Below are 16,292 nucleotides of genomic sequence, written 5' to 3'. Positions count from 1 at the left end.
GCCTGCATTAAAAGTGTGAGTATTGCGGAAGTAAAAAATTTAAGTTTACAGATTGACATTACTACATTAAACTACTATATAATGTTGAATATGATGTATAATAATGCAATGGGGGAATATTTGTGGGTCCTGATTAGGGGTGTGCGTCTGCGATAATATCGTAATTGTTGTTTTTACGATGTGCGATCTGACATTATCGAGTATATCCCTCACACACACCCAGAGAGTGCACGCACACACTACGTGATGTAGTTTTGTTGATTAGACTAGTGCGGGTGCGCAAAGATTGCAGTTTTTCAAATGTGATATTGATTTTATGCAAGTTTCCTAAACAAGAAGTTAATTTTAAGTGACTTACAATTTAGACTTCCATATTGCCTGTTTTTGCTCTTTTGCCACCGAAAAATGGTTCAAAACAAAGACATAGCACTGTATCTGCGTCTCTGAGCAGAACCCAGCTGTGTTTTCATACTGAATGAATCAGCTTTTTGAACGAATCAATGATTCAATGACTAATATAGATTAAGATATTCAAATGCTTCGTTCCTTGAATGAATCAGCTGTTTGAATTAATTGTTTGAATCGCAATGACTCACTCGTTAAACGTGACTTGCTGCCACCTACTGGCGGTTTTAATTTCACAGTTAAAGTATCTTTTCATGTTTTAAATAATTTCAAATATCAATATTATTCAACATTTTACGTTTTAAACATCAAAACATTATTTATGCATAACTGCAGGTTATTAATTTGTCACTTCTGAGCTGTGTAAATGATCAAACAGTAAACAGTCTGTGTAAATTATTTAAATGCCACTTCAGATGCAGCTTCTGTGTTTCCTCTGCACCGCAAAGATTAATTTTGTTGATACTTATTTAATGTGATTGGTAACAGCCCTATTGTGTCTTATTATAATAAATGTTTATTAAATTTATGAAATTGACACAAAAGATGTAAAAAATAAATGCATCAAGGTAAAGTTGATTCTGTCACTTCTGTGAACTGACCACCACACAGAATATGAAGAATATCATAAACTTTAGGAGTCAGCTGACCATGGAAGTCCTAAACCTGCCAAAGTACCAGCACAATAACACACTCAGCAAAATATTGTCTAATTATAGTTATTGAGGAAAATCCCAGAAAATATCGAGATTTCTTTTTTTGTCAATATCGCACACCCCTAGTCCTGATAATAATAAAAATATTTTTTTTAAATAATAATAAATTAATACTAATAAAAAAAACTCCTTTATTTTACCTTAAAACACCACGATAGTATCATATAGGCGAGTTCAGAGGCGATTTGTGACATGAGTGTATCGTTACACCTCTACTCGCATGGAATATTTTATGTGATACTTTTACATCTTTTTAAAAATGCTTGATGCTGCTCCCTATCACAGACTGTAAAAAAAATAAATAATGGATGTAGTGTCCGTGACGTCACCCATAGGTTTCTGAAGAGCGTTTCTGAAGCCTAAAGTATGGCGCGTCACCGCGCATCACTATCAGAAACTGAAAATGGGCAAAGAGGAGCTAACAGAAAGCAGACAAACGGCTAGTAGTGACAGCAGCGGCAATCCACCTGTCACTCAAGTGACCACGCCCTTAATTATGCAGATTTGTGTTCAAGATTTACAAAAATGATATGAGAATGTACAACATGAATCCTTTTTCCAAAGCGTGTTTTTGTCTTACCCTGAATCATTATGGTACACTTATAATAAGTATTTATATGGGGACTATTTCAGACCGGTCTGGTAGGAAGCGCTGCGGAGGAGCACAGTCCCTGCGTGACTCGCCATAGACATAAACAGAGAGAAGTAGCTCCAGCTGCAATGTTCTTCTGCAAGATGCATGCAGTTCTGTGTATTAACCGCTAGAGCGCAAAAAGTTACGGACTGCAGCTTTAAACGAATGAGTTCTAAAAAAATTCACCCCTCACAGTTGTCATGAAGGGCAAAATTAGCCGTATAGACCAAAACCACAATTTGTACCAGGCTGTAAACATGTTTTTTTCTGCTTTAAAGTTGGGCATTTTAACATGGGGCTCGATGAGATTCTGCTCCCTTCTGGAGCTCTAGCGGCCAGTCGATGAATTGCAGTTTAAGTCACTTCCGTATTGACTTCGAGAGAAACTGGGGGAGGTTGCCGCTTGGTCGCTATTCACTGCCATTATATATTTATTTTTTTGTGGTCCATACGGCATTAGAACAACACCAGGGTGAGTAAATGATGACTTGAATTTCATTTTAGGTGAACTATACCTTTAAAAATTACGGTTTTTGTTTTTTTTGCAGAGATGCCATAGATGAACCATTTTTGGTTCCCCAAAAAACCTTTCAGCAAACCATTTATTTTTCTTAGTGTGAAGAACATGTTATAATCTAAAGAACCTTTTTCCAGTATAAAGAACATTTTGTGCAATGAAAAAGTTCTATTGATGTTAAAGGTTCTTCACGGAACCATCAATGCCAATAAAGAACTCATTTTTAAGAGTGGCAACAAATCCGTATAATCAAAATGTACATAACAAAGAAAAGAAACAGTACCTCTTTCTGTTATTCTTAAGCTAGAATAGAAATAATTATATTAATAATGAAACATCTGCAAATAAACAGGGTTTTTTTACATTTCACGGAAACAGTTGTATTGGCCATTTTTAACAAGAAATATATTTAAAATATAAGAGTTCTACGTCACAGGCTGCTGTTTATATTTTATTCCCGATGGTCTCTTTAATACCAAAAGTGTTGAACACAGAAGTGATATAATTCATAAAAATGAAGTTATGTTTTTCATTTAGACACTACGATCAAGTATTTCTAGTTCTCTTAGTTTCCTCTGGGACAATCGTGTTGAATGCTTCGGGTTTGGAACTGTGATCCCCAACCCGACATTAATATTAATCATCATATGTTGAAGAAATCATGTTTCATGTTCTATCTACGGTACATACACAGACACTAATTATGCTGAAACCCCCAAATTGGCATGTGATGTAGAGCGCACTGTCATGAGCAATGCACTGATGTGTGTTTATGTAGAGTGATGTGTGTGTGTGTGTGTGTGGTGTATGACATAGAACAGCCAGGCTGGACCTTTATGTGACGTATTATTAATGAAAGCTTTCAATGCATCATTATAAAGACTTCTATTTCAGAAGGTAACATGTTCAGAGGGATTTGAACGAATTAAAGGTTGAATCAGTAATATTTTTTGTCCTTGTTCTGTTGTCATTGCAGCTCATGTAGATACAGAAGTTCTCAGTTCTTAAAGCCAGTGTAGAAATGTTCACCGTCATTTATGATTCAATTATCCTGAAAGTCTTTTATGCTCACCAAGGTTGCATTTATTTGGTCAAAAATGCAGTAAATACTGTGAACTATTATTACAGTTTAAAATAACTTATGTAATTTAAGTATATTTTAAAATGTAATTCATTCTTGTGATGCAAAGCTGTATTTTCAGCATCATTACTCCAGTCTTCAGTGTCACATGATCCTTCAGGAATCATTCTAAAATGCTGATTTCTTATTATTATCAATGTTGAACATAGTTCTGCTGCTTAATATTTTTGCAGATTTTTTTTATGTTCAAAGTACAGCATTCATTTGAAATAGATTTTTTGTAACAATGTAAAAGTGTATTTTTTTTGGTCAATTTAATGTGTCATTGGTGAATAAATCTTTATTTTTAATCTTACTGACCTCAAACCTATCTCAAAACTGAGATAAAGTGAGTAGCATTCAGCTGTGATCATTATTTTACAGTTTACATTATATTTAATGAAGGGAAAATTACTGCGTGCACCTTTAAATATGAGTTTGAAACAGGCTGAGAGGTCATGAATATTAGAGGGATCCAAAAATGAATATCCTGTTATCATTTACTCACCCTTACGTTGTCCCAAACTTATGAATTTCTTTCTTCTGCTCAACACAAAAGAAGATATTTTGAAGAATGTCTGTAATCAAACAGTTGATGGTCCCCATTGACTTCCATAGTATTTTATTTTTCCATAATATGGAAGTCGGTCGGTAACCATCAACTGTTTGGCTACCGACATTCTTCAAAATGTCTTCTTTTGTGTTGAGCAGAAGAAAGAAACCCATACAGGTTTAGAAAAACATGATAACAGGATTTTCATTTTTGGGTGAACTATCTCTTTAAGTCACTGAGAGAAACTGTGTTTCCCCCCCAAGTGTTCTAGTATGTGCTTTCATGTATGTGATTTGTAGCTCACTTGAATGTCTTTAGCACATACGATAAGCACAGACTCTGCTCATGCAGGTTTTCTCCCCTTGCTTTTGCTGCTGTTGACATTTTTAAAATGTATGTTTTTAAGCTTTACTATACGTCATAATAAAACTATATTCAACCTAATGTCTGGTGATTCTGGACATGACTGTTTACAGTTTTGTTTCTGTGGTGAAGTGTGTCATTTTGGCGCCACTAGTGGCGCTAAACGGTATTGCGAGACAGAATTACTAGATTGTCCCACCCAAACTCACTCCTGATACGATTCTATTCTATTATGAACTGAACTGTTGAGCGAACCAGATATATTTCAGCACATTTTAGTAGTGTAAAAGCTCTTCAACAACAATAATCATCAAACTGTTCGGTTCTAATTCTGGATAACTGAATTGATATTTTCACCATCACTTCCTGTGTGGGAATCACGGGCGGGCCTGCTTCACATGCACCAAATGTGTCCACTTCGTAACCTAGTGGGATTATGGGTAAATGTTAAGATATTGACTGTTCTCTGACCTTCTGACTCTTCCGTCCTCTGCCATCTCCCCTTGTGTTTTGCTGATTTGCTCAGTGTTTCACCATATCCGTTTCCTTTCCCCGTGTTTACATCGCACGGGTCGTTTAAAAAACAGAAGTTTGGATGGTTGCTTTCAGGTGCAAGGTTATTGAACGAAGTCTCCATGACCACGTGCGTGTATATGACCAGCTCTGCAGTTTAGTTGCCTTGCAAGGCCTGGCAGTGCCACTAGAGGGCAGTGGTTACAGTGAGGCTGAGTGCACAGATTCATCATTTCACTATTCTACATAGTAACAGACCTACAGATCTGTATTAAGCCCCAAAGCTCAGTAGGGTTGTCTTTGAAAGGCTTATAACCAGGCCCACACAGAATCTGCGCCCGCAGCAGTCCGCAGAAAGCTCAGCAGAATCCAAAACGCCCATCGTTGACAAAGTTATACACAATCCTTGACCCTTGCATGCTCGTTTATGGAATATTTCAGTGTTTTAAGTGTGCTTTTTCGGCCATCGGTGAGAATGTATTTGTCGTAGTAACGTTTGAATGAAAGATTTCCCTTCTAAAATCAGCACAAGATACAGTACACAACAGAGAGACCGTTTTATTTTTCCATTGCATGTCCCTTGCTCCCTTTCTTTTCTGTCTAATACGCCCCTCCTTGCCTTCCCTCTTCATTATAATACTGACATAGTTTTTCATACACAAGCCTTTCAGAAACCCTACAGAGGCTTCATGCAACATACTCTTGAGGTCTGTTTAAATGGTTTGTGCAAACTGAGTTAATTCTGACAACAAGCTAGTCATTAAAAAAAATGAATTGCATAATACAAATTATGGTAGCACTTTATTTTACAGTCCTGTACTTACAATAACTGGGTAATAACTTGATAGCCCTAGCCCTAAACCTTACCTTAACCTATATAGTTACCTTATATTGTGCGGTAACACTTTATTTTACAGTGTCCTTGTTACATATTACATGTACTTGCCATAGTAGTAACAGTAAATTATGCATAATTACATGCAACTAAACCAGACCCTAACCCAATAGTAAGTACATGTAGTTAATTAATATTACTCAGTACTTAAATATATCATTACACTGTAACAATGACACCTTAAAATAAAGTATAACCCCCCAGTACTTTCTTTGGTAAGTACACTGTAAGTGCATGTACTGTACAATTATTATTGTATATCTTGACAAACGTACACTTTCCGAATGCATCTATAATTGAAGTCACAATATTTGGTTTGCGGTCGTCGTTGTTTTCATGACACCACCTCATGTAGGGCATGCTGGGAGGTTTGCATGTGAACAACATCCAGGCTCTTTCTCTCTCTCTCCCTTCACCTCTAGCGTCTCTACGGCGTGTCATTGTGGATCGCGCTCACACCGTGCTGATCTGATCAAGAGCACCGGGAATTCTGGGTCAGTGTTCCATGGTGATGAGGTGTGTGTGTGTGTGTTTGTGAGAGAGGGCTGGTCCCCGAGAGAATGTGTATGGTGTAAAATGCACGAGAGAGACGAAGCTCAGATGGGGAAAAGCACAGAACTCGAGACTTTTTCTCTGTCCGTCCATGTGGAATATTATATAATCTCATCTGCTTTCTGACAGCAAGTCATTTACATGCATGCAAAAATGGTCAATTAGACCTAATGGACAATTCTCTCTTTCTTAAATGTACTTTAAGTTGTTTTGGATGAAAGCATCTGCCAAATGCATAAATGTAAATGCGGATAAATGCAAATAAAGAAATCTCTCCTGTCTTCGGTTGACGATATGCTTCTTTGGAGCTAATTGAAGTTCTTGACAATACATTACAGCTTCTTCAGATCTGTGTATTAGTGTTCTTTAGAGCATCAGTACTAAGAGGTTCTTAATTTGCATGCACACACACACACACACACACACACACACACACACACACACACACACACACACACACACACACACACACACACACACACACACACACACACACACACACACACACACACACACACACACACACACACACACACACACACACACACACACACACACACACACACACACACACACTTGTTTGCTTTATGTAGACTTTCCATAGACTGTACAAATCATTCTGTACAAATTGTATATTCTACCCCCCCCCCCCCCATCACAGAAAACTTTCTGCAGATTTACATAAAAAAAAAAAAAAACAGTCACTTGGTATGATTTATAAGCTGTTTTCCTCATGGGGACCAAAAAATGGCCCCACCACCTCAATGTAGGTTAAACAACTACAAAAACACACACACACACACGTGTGTTTTCATGTTTTGAGGGGACTCTCCATAGACATAATGGTTTGTATACAGTACAAACTATATTTTCTCCCCTTACAATAACCCCCTAAACAAACCCATCACAGAAAACTTTCTGCATTTTTACATTTTCAAAAAACTGTATGATTTACAAGCTGTTTTCCTCATGGGGACCAAAAAATGGCCCCACAACGTCAACATTTTCACATTTAACTACACTCTAAAAACTGCTGGGTCGCTTTAACCCGAATTTGGGTCAAATATGGACAAACCCAACTTTTGGGTTAAAATGTAAGGTAAAAATTTAACCCAACGGTTTGGTTTGTCCATATTTTACCCAAATTTGGGTGAAAATAACCCAGCATTTTTTAGAGTGTAGCCTACACTCTAATGCGGAGTAAAATAAAATTATTTATTTATTTATTTTATTTTATTTTTACAAATGCAGAGTTAAAAAACAACCCAAGTTGTGTTGAAAATGGACTAACCCAGCAATTGGGTTGTTTTAACCCAGCGATTGGGTTGTTTTAAGCAAACATTTAACCCAACTGCTGGGTTAAAATGACCCATTCACTGGGTTAAAACAATCCAATTGCTGGGTTAGTCCATTTTCAACCCAACTTGGGTTGTTTTTAACCCAGCATTTTTTAGAGTGTAGGGTTATTGTAAGGGGAGATAATATATAGTTTGTACAGTAAACCATTATGTCTATGGAGAGTCCCCACAAAACATGAAAACACACACGCGTGTGTGTGTGTTGTTGTTTAACCTACACTGAGAGGACCAAATGTCCCCACAAAGATACACTCTAAAAAATGCTGTGTTACAAACAACCCAAGTTGGGTTGAAAATGGACTAACCCAGCAATAGGTTTGTTTTAACCCAGCGATTGGGTTGTTTTAAGCAAACATTTAACCCAACCGCTTGGTTAAAATGACCCATTCAGTGGGTTAAAACAACCCAATTGCTGGCTTAAAATAACCCATTCACTGGGTTAAAACAACCCAATTGCTGGGTTAGTCCATTTTCAACCCAACTTGGGTTGTTTTTAACCCAGCATTTTTTAGAGTGTATGGTTATTGTAAGGGGAGAGAATACATAGTTTGTACAGTATAAAAAACCATTATGGAGAGTCCCCACAAAACATGAAAACACACGTGTTTTGTGTGTGTGTGTGTGTGTGTATTGTTGTTGTTGTTTAACCTACATTGAGAGGACCAAATGTCCCCACAAAGATACACTCTAAAAAATGCTGGGTTAAAAACAACCCAAGTTGGGTTGAAAATGGACTAACCCAGCAATTGGGTTGTTTTAACCCAGTGAATGGGTTGTTTTAACCCAGCAATTGGGTTGTTTTAACCCATTGAATGGGTCATTTTAACCCAGCGGTTTGGTTAAATGTTTGCTTAAAACAACCCAATTGCTTGGTTTGTCCATTTCCAACCCAACTTGGGTTGTTTCTAACCCAGCATTTTCTAAACAAACCCATCACAGAAAACTTTCAGCATTTTTACATTTTCAAAAAACTGCAAGATTTATAAGATGTTTTCCTCATGGGGACCAAAAAATGGCCCCACAAGGATTTACCAGGACACACACACATTATTCTTATCTAGAGTTCTTGTGTATGCCAAAAATGTAGTTTATATATTTATATATAAAATACAAATATAATAAAATATATAAAATATTTATATAAAAATAAAAGAGTTCTAAAAGTGGTCTCAGTTTGTTATTGTGCCTTATAGGCTCAGTAAATGCTGTATTTATCAAGAACCATATTTTGTTGTGTAGGGTTCTCGAGTTGACTAAAATAGTTCTTTGAGGATAAACTAAGTTCTTGATGTAATATGACATGTTTTTTCAGATCCTCATCTTGGGTTTTTAAAGCACCAGCACATGTTTTTCTAACGAGCTAGAGGGTAAAAAGTTGTTAAGTGGAACTTAAAGGTTCTCCTTAAAGGCTGGAACCTTTATTTCCGAGAGTGTGTGCACACCTAGCATGAACTGAACCCTGCTCACATCAGAACACACTCGCCACCAGCATGGAAGGCTCCGCATTAGTGCTGGCGCACCGAGCTCCACTAAATGTCAAATCAGGCAGCAATTTCACGCGCGTCTGACGTCAACAAGGGCGAAGGAAGGAAAATAAACTTCGCGCACACTTCGGGAGAAACCATTATCGCCAACGCCGTTTTTTTCTCCTTCCGCGTAGAGAGGAGGAGAGCCCGCTGATATAGGCATGCTCAGCTGAAGCGTCCTGCAGCCTCTGACGCTGGGCGCAGGCGAACTGCGACGGCCGCGCCAAACGAGCACCAGGTAAGGCATATACATTTCAAATGACATCCGAGCGCGTCGCGCCTTTTAACGACCGAATACATACATCCGCAGCCGGCCCGTGCATGCATGCATTTTTTTTCCATTAAGGAGCAGTATAACGCGAGCGCGCGAGCGCGTGTGTTTTCCACCTAATGCAAAAGATAAACACACACTCAAGCAAAAGACGCATCTGCGAATGGTGCGGGGAGCTGAAAAAACGCATCCCGCACCTTTCGTTTGCCGGTGCGAGTCTAGGCCATTTATGTGTTTATGTTGATATGGGAGGATATGTACAATTTGAAATGGGCTTATGACAGTGTATTTTCCCCACTCAGTCTGTGCAATGGGATTTCTGTACCTGCGGCGCTGCGCTGCGCTCCGTCCGCGTGCGGTTTTTTTTTGGGGCGTTTTGACTTTTAAAATCATTCTTGAGCGGCCTGTTTGATGTATACTGTGGCACACACTGCAGTATGGCTTTGCCAGCATAGCACGTTTGCGCTGCTGATGCTGCTGCTGCTGCTGCTGCTGGAGCTGATGCTGTAGGTCATATTACGCGCTTGTGCGCCGCGTTGATGCTCATCAGGAGCTGCGTTTGTTTGTGGCGCAGTGGAGATGTTCAGCTAAATGAAATAAGTGAGAGGTGGAAATTGCATTTGAGTTGGGCTTCTTGCTCTAATATTAACATCCTCTCCCATAGGGTAGGGAATGGCTGGTGCGTTTGGGTGTTACTCTGCTTTGCCCATGCACCCCACCTCTCTCTCTCTCTCTCTCTCTCTCTCTCTCTCTCTCTCTCTCTCTCTCTCTCTCTCTCTCTCTCTCTCTCTCTCTCTCTCTCTCTCTCTCTCTCTCTCTCTCTCGCGCTGTCTCTCGCGCTGTCTCTCTGTGCTAAGTTCTTAATTAAGTATGGTACACTTAAGATAATGACTGAATCGTCTCTGTCCGGCCCCTATTAAAAGCGGTATTCTGTAAAAAGTGATGGAGGAGTGATTTTATCACCTGCTCATGTGCTGACGGAAGCTACCTGTGTGCCCGACACTAGAGCATCGAGCGGGGCCTGCTCCTTAGAGACAGTGTATTCGACCACTGCATGTGTGTGTGTGTGTGTGCCCACAGGAAGATTTTATTGCTTAGAGGTTGCTCTTTTACAGCTTTGAGTTGTTCACATGTTCAGGTGTTTGTATAATCCTTGAGTGAGATAAAGGTAAACATGTTAGGCTTGTTGTCCGTGGTGAAGCGCTCTAAATAGACCCACTGGACTTCTTAATTAATGAATGCTAGAGTTGAAGTGAGTAGAAATAGAAGCGGAGGAGATGGAGGAATGGTCATCGCAGTTGTTTGTTTGACAGGATTAAATGAACTCGCTCCTCCTGAACTTTAGAAATGAACGTATGAACGTATTTTATTTGAGTATATATATGAGACGTATCAGTTCGTGACTGTTGAGAGACTGCATGCGAGATCAACCGATGAACAAAAATGAATATTCCGTCATCATTTACTCTCTTTCAAATTCGAAGGATTTTCTTTCTGATGTTAGGCAGAAGTCACCATTCGCTTTCGTTGCATCTTTTTGCCATATAATGAAAGTGAATGGTGACTGAACTTCTCCCTTTGCGTTTAATGTAAGAAAGAAAGTCAGAGAAACAGAATGAGGATGAGTAAAATGTGACAGAATTTTCATTTTTGCCAAGGACTGTCTGAGTGACCTGAGCAAAACAATCTCAATATGCTGACAAAGAGAAACACTTGAGATATTAAAGACATTGTGATTTCAGGTGTGTGTATATGCTGAGGTTTGTGTGCGTATTATCTTACACATGTCTAGGCTGCTGTTGCCATGATGATAGGCATGTAAAATATAGCCCATTTTCATTATGCGGAAGAAAAAAAAGCATGTTGTGTCATTATCGTTCAACTTTCAAAGTTTTATAACGATCCATTTTAATTAAAGGATAAGGCAAAAAAAGCATGTTTTTTTTCTTCTGCATAATGCACATACCTGTTACCAGTGAGCAAATTGATATGCAAGCGTGACACAGACGAGTTGAAAATGACGAGATTAGATAAATGATGTCAGATCAGTGTTTTGCGAAGTCCCCCTCTGGGATACAGTCAATGGTTGTAATTATGAACCTCCATTCCAGTGGTGATGCTGTGACACTCTCATATTCAATCAACATGAGGCAGCAACACCCCTTTTTCTACCCAGCAACACCGATGTGCTATCATTGACAGCAGCTGTCATGGTCAAATCACACTTTGACTATTGCTGTCTCCCTTCCCTGATCCTTACGACTGAATAGGGAACACTACTTTGCGGTGTGATACGATCACGCTGCGATGGTGCCTTCATTCGTATTGGTATTGTTCAGAATGCAGCACTGGAGGGAGGTGGCTACTTTAACTGTGTCACAGGCAGTATAAGAGCAAGAGCTGTGTGGCAAACAGCATTGTTTGGTTTTTCCACTCTTTATTTATTTTTTACTCAGAATTGTGCTGCAGGTTACAGCTGATTCAGACTCAGTGGGACGTGATTGGCTGCTCACAGTGATGATGTCACTCCCGTAGCACACCAATCACAGTTCCAGCTGGCAGGGGAAATGCACTATCAACCTCACTCTTAATTTCAAGCCCCTATTTGACAAATTCACATCGGTTATTAAAGCGTCGGTGCTTTTAATGATTCTGCAGTGCGATAACCTGCCCACGACGAGGTTTTTCGGACGGGCCAACAGAAACAAAGTGAAAAAAGTATGTCTATTTTAGTGCTGTCATTAGACAGGACGAGTACACACAGGCTACTGGTTATATCGTGCATCTAATTCACTGGGAGGGCAAAACGCATGCACATATTTTCCACAGAGGTCATCCAGAGGTCAGGTGTGTGTGTGTGTGTGTGTGTGTGTTGACGACGGGAAAAAGTGCAGAGACGGTAAGCAGGCTCCTGCCTAGTTAGAGAAGGATCTAGCCAAAGCCTCAAGCGTAGCTGGCAGTATTGCATGGCTCACAGTGAATTCAACCTGACCGAATGCCACTCATCAAATCGGTGTGAGTGTTACTCAAGAAAACAAGATAGTGTTTAGGCAGACACACACACACACACGCAAACAAACAGAGCTCCTACAAGCATGAGTCAAGGTCATTGTCTCTCGTTTTCTCTAGGCAGAGTTCAAGGTCAAGTTAAGGTCACGGTGCAGACCAAAGGTTATTGCTGGGGTACATTTAGCACCGAGGTGTGGTTCAGTCATTTTAAATCACCATGGAAACATGCGTTGTTGCTCTTTCAACTATGCAGATAAGAGTGTTTTCATATGATTATTTATTGAACTATTCAGGTATAAATTCAGCAAACAGTATTTGCTGATTTGTGAGTAGGTAAGTCTCAAGTGTCGGTGTGTGTGTGTGTGATCTGATTTTTACTGTCTGTTAGTAGATAAACATTATCCATTGCAACTTAGGCACTTATGTTTTGTCTTGTGACAGAACTGTTGCTCCTGCTTAAAGGGATAGTTCACCCAAAAATGAAAATTCTGTCATCATTTACTCACCCTCAAGTTGTTCCAAACCTGTATGAGTTTCTTTGTTCTGCTGAACACAAAAGAAGATATTTTGAAGAATGTTTGTAATAAAGCAGATAGAGCAACCATTGACTACCATAGTATTTTTTTTCCCTACTATGGTAGTCAATGGTTGCTCTATCTGCTTGGTTACAAACATTCTTCAAAATATCTTCTTTTGTGTTCAGCAGAACAAAGAAACTCATACAGGTTTGGAACAACTCAAGGGTGAGTAAATGATGACAGAATTTTCATTTTGGGGTAAACTATCCCTTTAAAAGTTAACATGAAATCAAAATGACTTATTATAATTTTAATGCATGCTCTGGTCTTGGTTTACAAAATAAAATCAGGGGTAACACTTTATTTTAAGGTGACATCGTTACACATTACTACATGTACTTACTATAGTAATAACAGTCAATTATGCATAATTACAATTAACAAACCCTAAACCAAACCTTAAATCTAACCGTAACTCTATAGTAAGTACATGTAGTTAATTAATTTTACTCAGTACTTATTTGAGTTAGTATAATGCAACTCCGTCACCTTAAAATAAAGTGTAATCAAATCAAGTTCCACGCTACATTATTTCTTTCAGGATACCTTTTTTAAAAACATTACTTTTGCAGTAGCATATGTGACCGTGGACCACAAAACCAGTCTTAAAGGGATAGTTCACCCAAAAACGATTTTTTTAATGTTCTTTATCTGCCTACCCCCAGGGCATCCAAGATGTAGGTGTCTTCTTCAGTAGAACACAAATGAAGATTTTTAACTCGTTGCAGTGTGATAGTCGTATAATGCATGTCAATGGGGATATTTTAGAGTATGAGAGCAATGAGAGTAAAAACACATAGACATACGAATCTTTATTAAACTATGCGGCTCGTGGCGACACATTGATATCTTAAGACACGAAACGATCGGTTTCTGCGAGAAACCCAACAGCATTTATGTTATTTTTGTACCTCTTATCAGACGAATGTCTTCTAGTATACCCAGCGCCATAACTTCCGGCGAATAAGGTCAAAATACTGGCGCGATCAAAGATATATATACGTAGATGCCTCATTCGACCGATCCGCGCAGGCACTAATGAGGAATCTATGTATAGTTCTATGATCGTGCCGGTATTTTGCATGTATTTTGACCTTATTCGCCGGAAGTGACGGTGCGGGGATGGCTGATGCAGAGCCATATAAAAAATGAAATAAATTTTTAAATATGGATATTTTTCTTACATAAACGCATCGATTCGCTTCAGAAGGCCTTTATTAACACCCCGGAGCCGTGTGGAGCGCGTTATTTGACGGACAGATGCATTTTTTATTGACTTCAAAAACCGAGCAACTATTACTGCCATTATAATGCTTGGATTAGCCAGAACATTTTTAATATAACTCGTCTGAAAGAAGAATGTCATATACACCTCAGATGACTTGAGGGTGAGTAAATCATGGGCTAATTTTCATTTTGGGTGAACTATCCCTTCAAGTCGCACGGGTATATTTGTAGCAATAGCCAACAATACATTGGTCAAAATGATCGATTTTTCTTTTATGCCAAAAATCATTAGGATATCAAGTAAAGATCATGTTCCATGCAGATATTTTGTTAATTTTCCTACCGTAAATATATATAAAACATTATTAGTAGTAGTAATATGCATTGTTAAAGACTTAATTTGGACTACTTTAAAGGCGATTTTCTCAATATTTAGATTTTTTTGCACTCTCAGATTCCAGATTTTCAAATAGTTGTATCTCAGCCAAATTATTGTTCTATCCTGACAAACCATACATCAATGAAACGCTTATTTATCAGCTTTCAGATGATGTATAAATCTCAATTTCAAAGAAATTGACCCTTATGACTGGTTTTGTGGTCCATGGTCACATATGTGGTGCAGAAATACTTTAAAGGGATAGTTCACCCAAAAATGAAAAGTCTGTAATTCATTTCTCACCCTCATGTTGTTTCAAACCCGTAAGACTTTCGTTCATCTTCTGAACACATATGAAGCTCTTTTTAATTGAGAGATTTCTGCCCCTCCATTGACAGACTACGCAACTACCATTTTCAAGGCCCAGAAAGGTAGTCAAGACATCATTAAAGTAATCCATGTATTTAACCTCAATTTTATTAACCTCAAAAAACCCAGCTCAGGCTCATTAGAAAAACGTACCCGTGTGAGCATTTTTGCAAAACGAAAATACGTAGCATCATGCACGTTTCGTGACAGTTTTAAAGTGAATTGTCCAGTGAGTGGCGCTAAAAGCGTGTTCAGCATTTTCCGCATTTTCCGTGGATTTTACACAACAATGTCACGCATGTGTCGTGGTGCTCTTGTGAATGCACAATATTTTGTAAATAAAGTGGTAAATTGTGTTGTTTCTGGGCCTTGAAAGTGGTAGTTGCGTAGCGGTCAATGGAGAGACGGAAAGCTCTCAAATTTAATCAGAAAAATCTTCATTAGTGTTCCGAAGATAAGCAAAAGTCTTACAGGTTTGAAACGACATGAGGGTGAGTAGTTAATGACAGGATTTACATTTTTGGATGAACTTCAGTAGCAAAAATGGCATTAGAGTTAGATATATTCATTTTTGTGAATCTGTTTTAACTCTGTTTAAGTGCCCAATTTTTAAAAAATGGTTTAGTACAAAAATATGTAAGTATTGTAAACATTGCTAATTATGACTGTGTTCTTATAAAAGTGTATATACAGTACATAAAAATGTTTAAATATGTTCACACAAAAGGTGTTAACAAAACACACCTTGGTCATTTTGAACTGGATCTTCACTGTATTTTATTTCTTGCATGAAACATTTGAAATCTGCTCGGCAACAATGACTCTTTGATCAAAGTTCTGGTTTCTCTGATACTTTGAGTATCGTGATGAAAAATATTACCCATGCAGCCCCATTTCATGCCAGTAAAACGGGAGCAGAGCATCACTTTGACTTTAAGCTGCACCTCTTGAGCATTTTGTGCATTGCTTATATAATAACCTGGCAGGGTGTGGCCGTATCGGATCTAAAGAATAAATACTGTATGTAGCTTTAAAGTTTCATGTGCTCAACCAAGAAGATGGTTAGGTCTCTGCAGAGCAGATGGTTATTGTTTTAGAGTGTAATGTTCTCTCTCTATCTCTCTCTCTGTCTCTCTTATTCTCCAGTGATGGCCTCTGCTGAGCAGCTGTGTCCCCGCCTGCTGCACCAGCACTGCCCATAGGCCACACACACATACACACACACACTTACACACGCCTTTGGGCTCCCTTTCCAGCTCTGTTCATACACACACACACATCATGTACAGTGTGGAGGACCTGCTGAT

General features: G+C 38.7%; 2 protein-coding genes across 2 annotated transcripts in view; both read left to right on the top strand.

Annotated features, from left to right (window-relative positions):
* The window catches only part of kcnj9 (potassium inwardly rectifying channel subfamily J member 9), a 31,775-nt gene extending 25,226 nt beyond the window's left edge, over positions 1-6,549 (top strand). The window contains exon 9 of the mRNA XM_079819060.1: positions 6,139-6,549. The gene's annotated coding sequence lies outside the window, so the exon portion shown is untranslated. The remainder of the gene's footprint in view (positions 1-6,138) is intronic.
* A 2,542-nt stretch (positions 6,550-9,091) lies between these two features.
* The window catches only part of jcadb (junctional cadherin 5 associated b), a gene marked incomplete at its 3' end in the record, with an annotated part of 25,968 nt that continues 18,767 nt past the window's right edge, over positions 9,092-16,292 (top strand). The window contains exons 1-2 of the mRNA XM_079820484.1: positions 9,092-9,390; positions 16,132-16,292. The exon at positions 16,132-16,292 is cut by the window's right edge and continues 324 nt beyond it. Of these exons, the coding sequence (XP_079676610.1) occupies positions 16,267-16,292 (26 nt within the window). The 5' untranslated portion in view covers positions 9,092-9,390; positions 16,132-16,266. The remainder of the gene's footprint in view (positions 9,391-16,131) is intronic.

This window comes from Gobio gobio, assembly GCF_949357685.1.
Source record: "Gobio gobio genome assembly, chromosome: 6".
Taxonomy (NCBI): Eukaryota; Metazoa; Chordata; class Actinopteri; order Cypriniformes; family Gobionidae; genus Gobio; species Gobio gobio.
The sequence above is the reverse complement of the archived record's forward strand: the minus strand, read 5'-3'. Positions and strand labels throughout refer to the sequence as shown.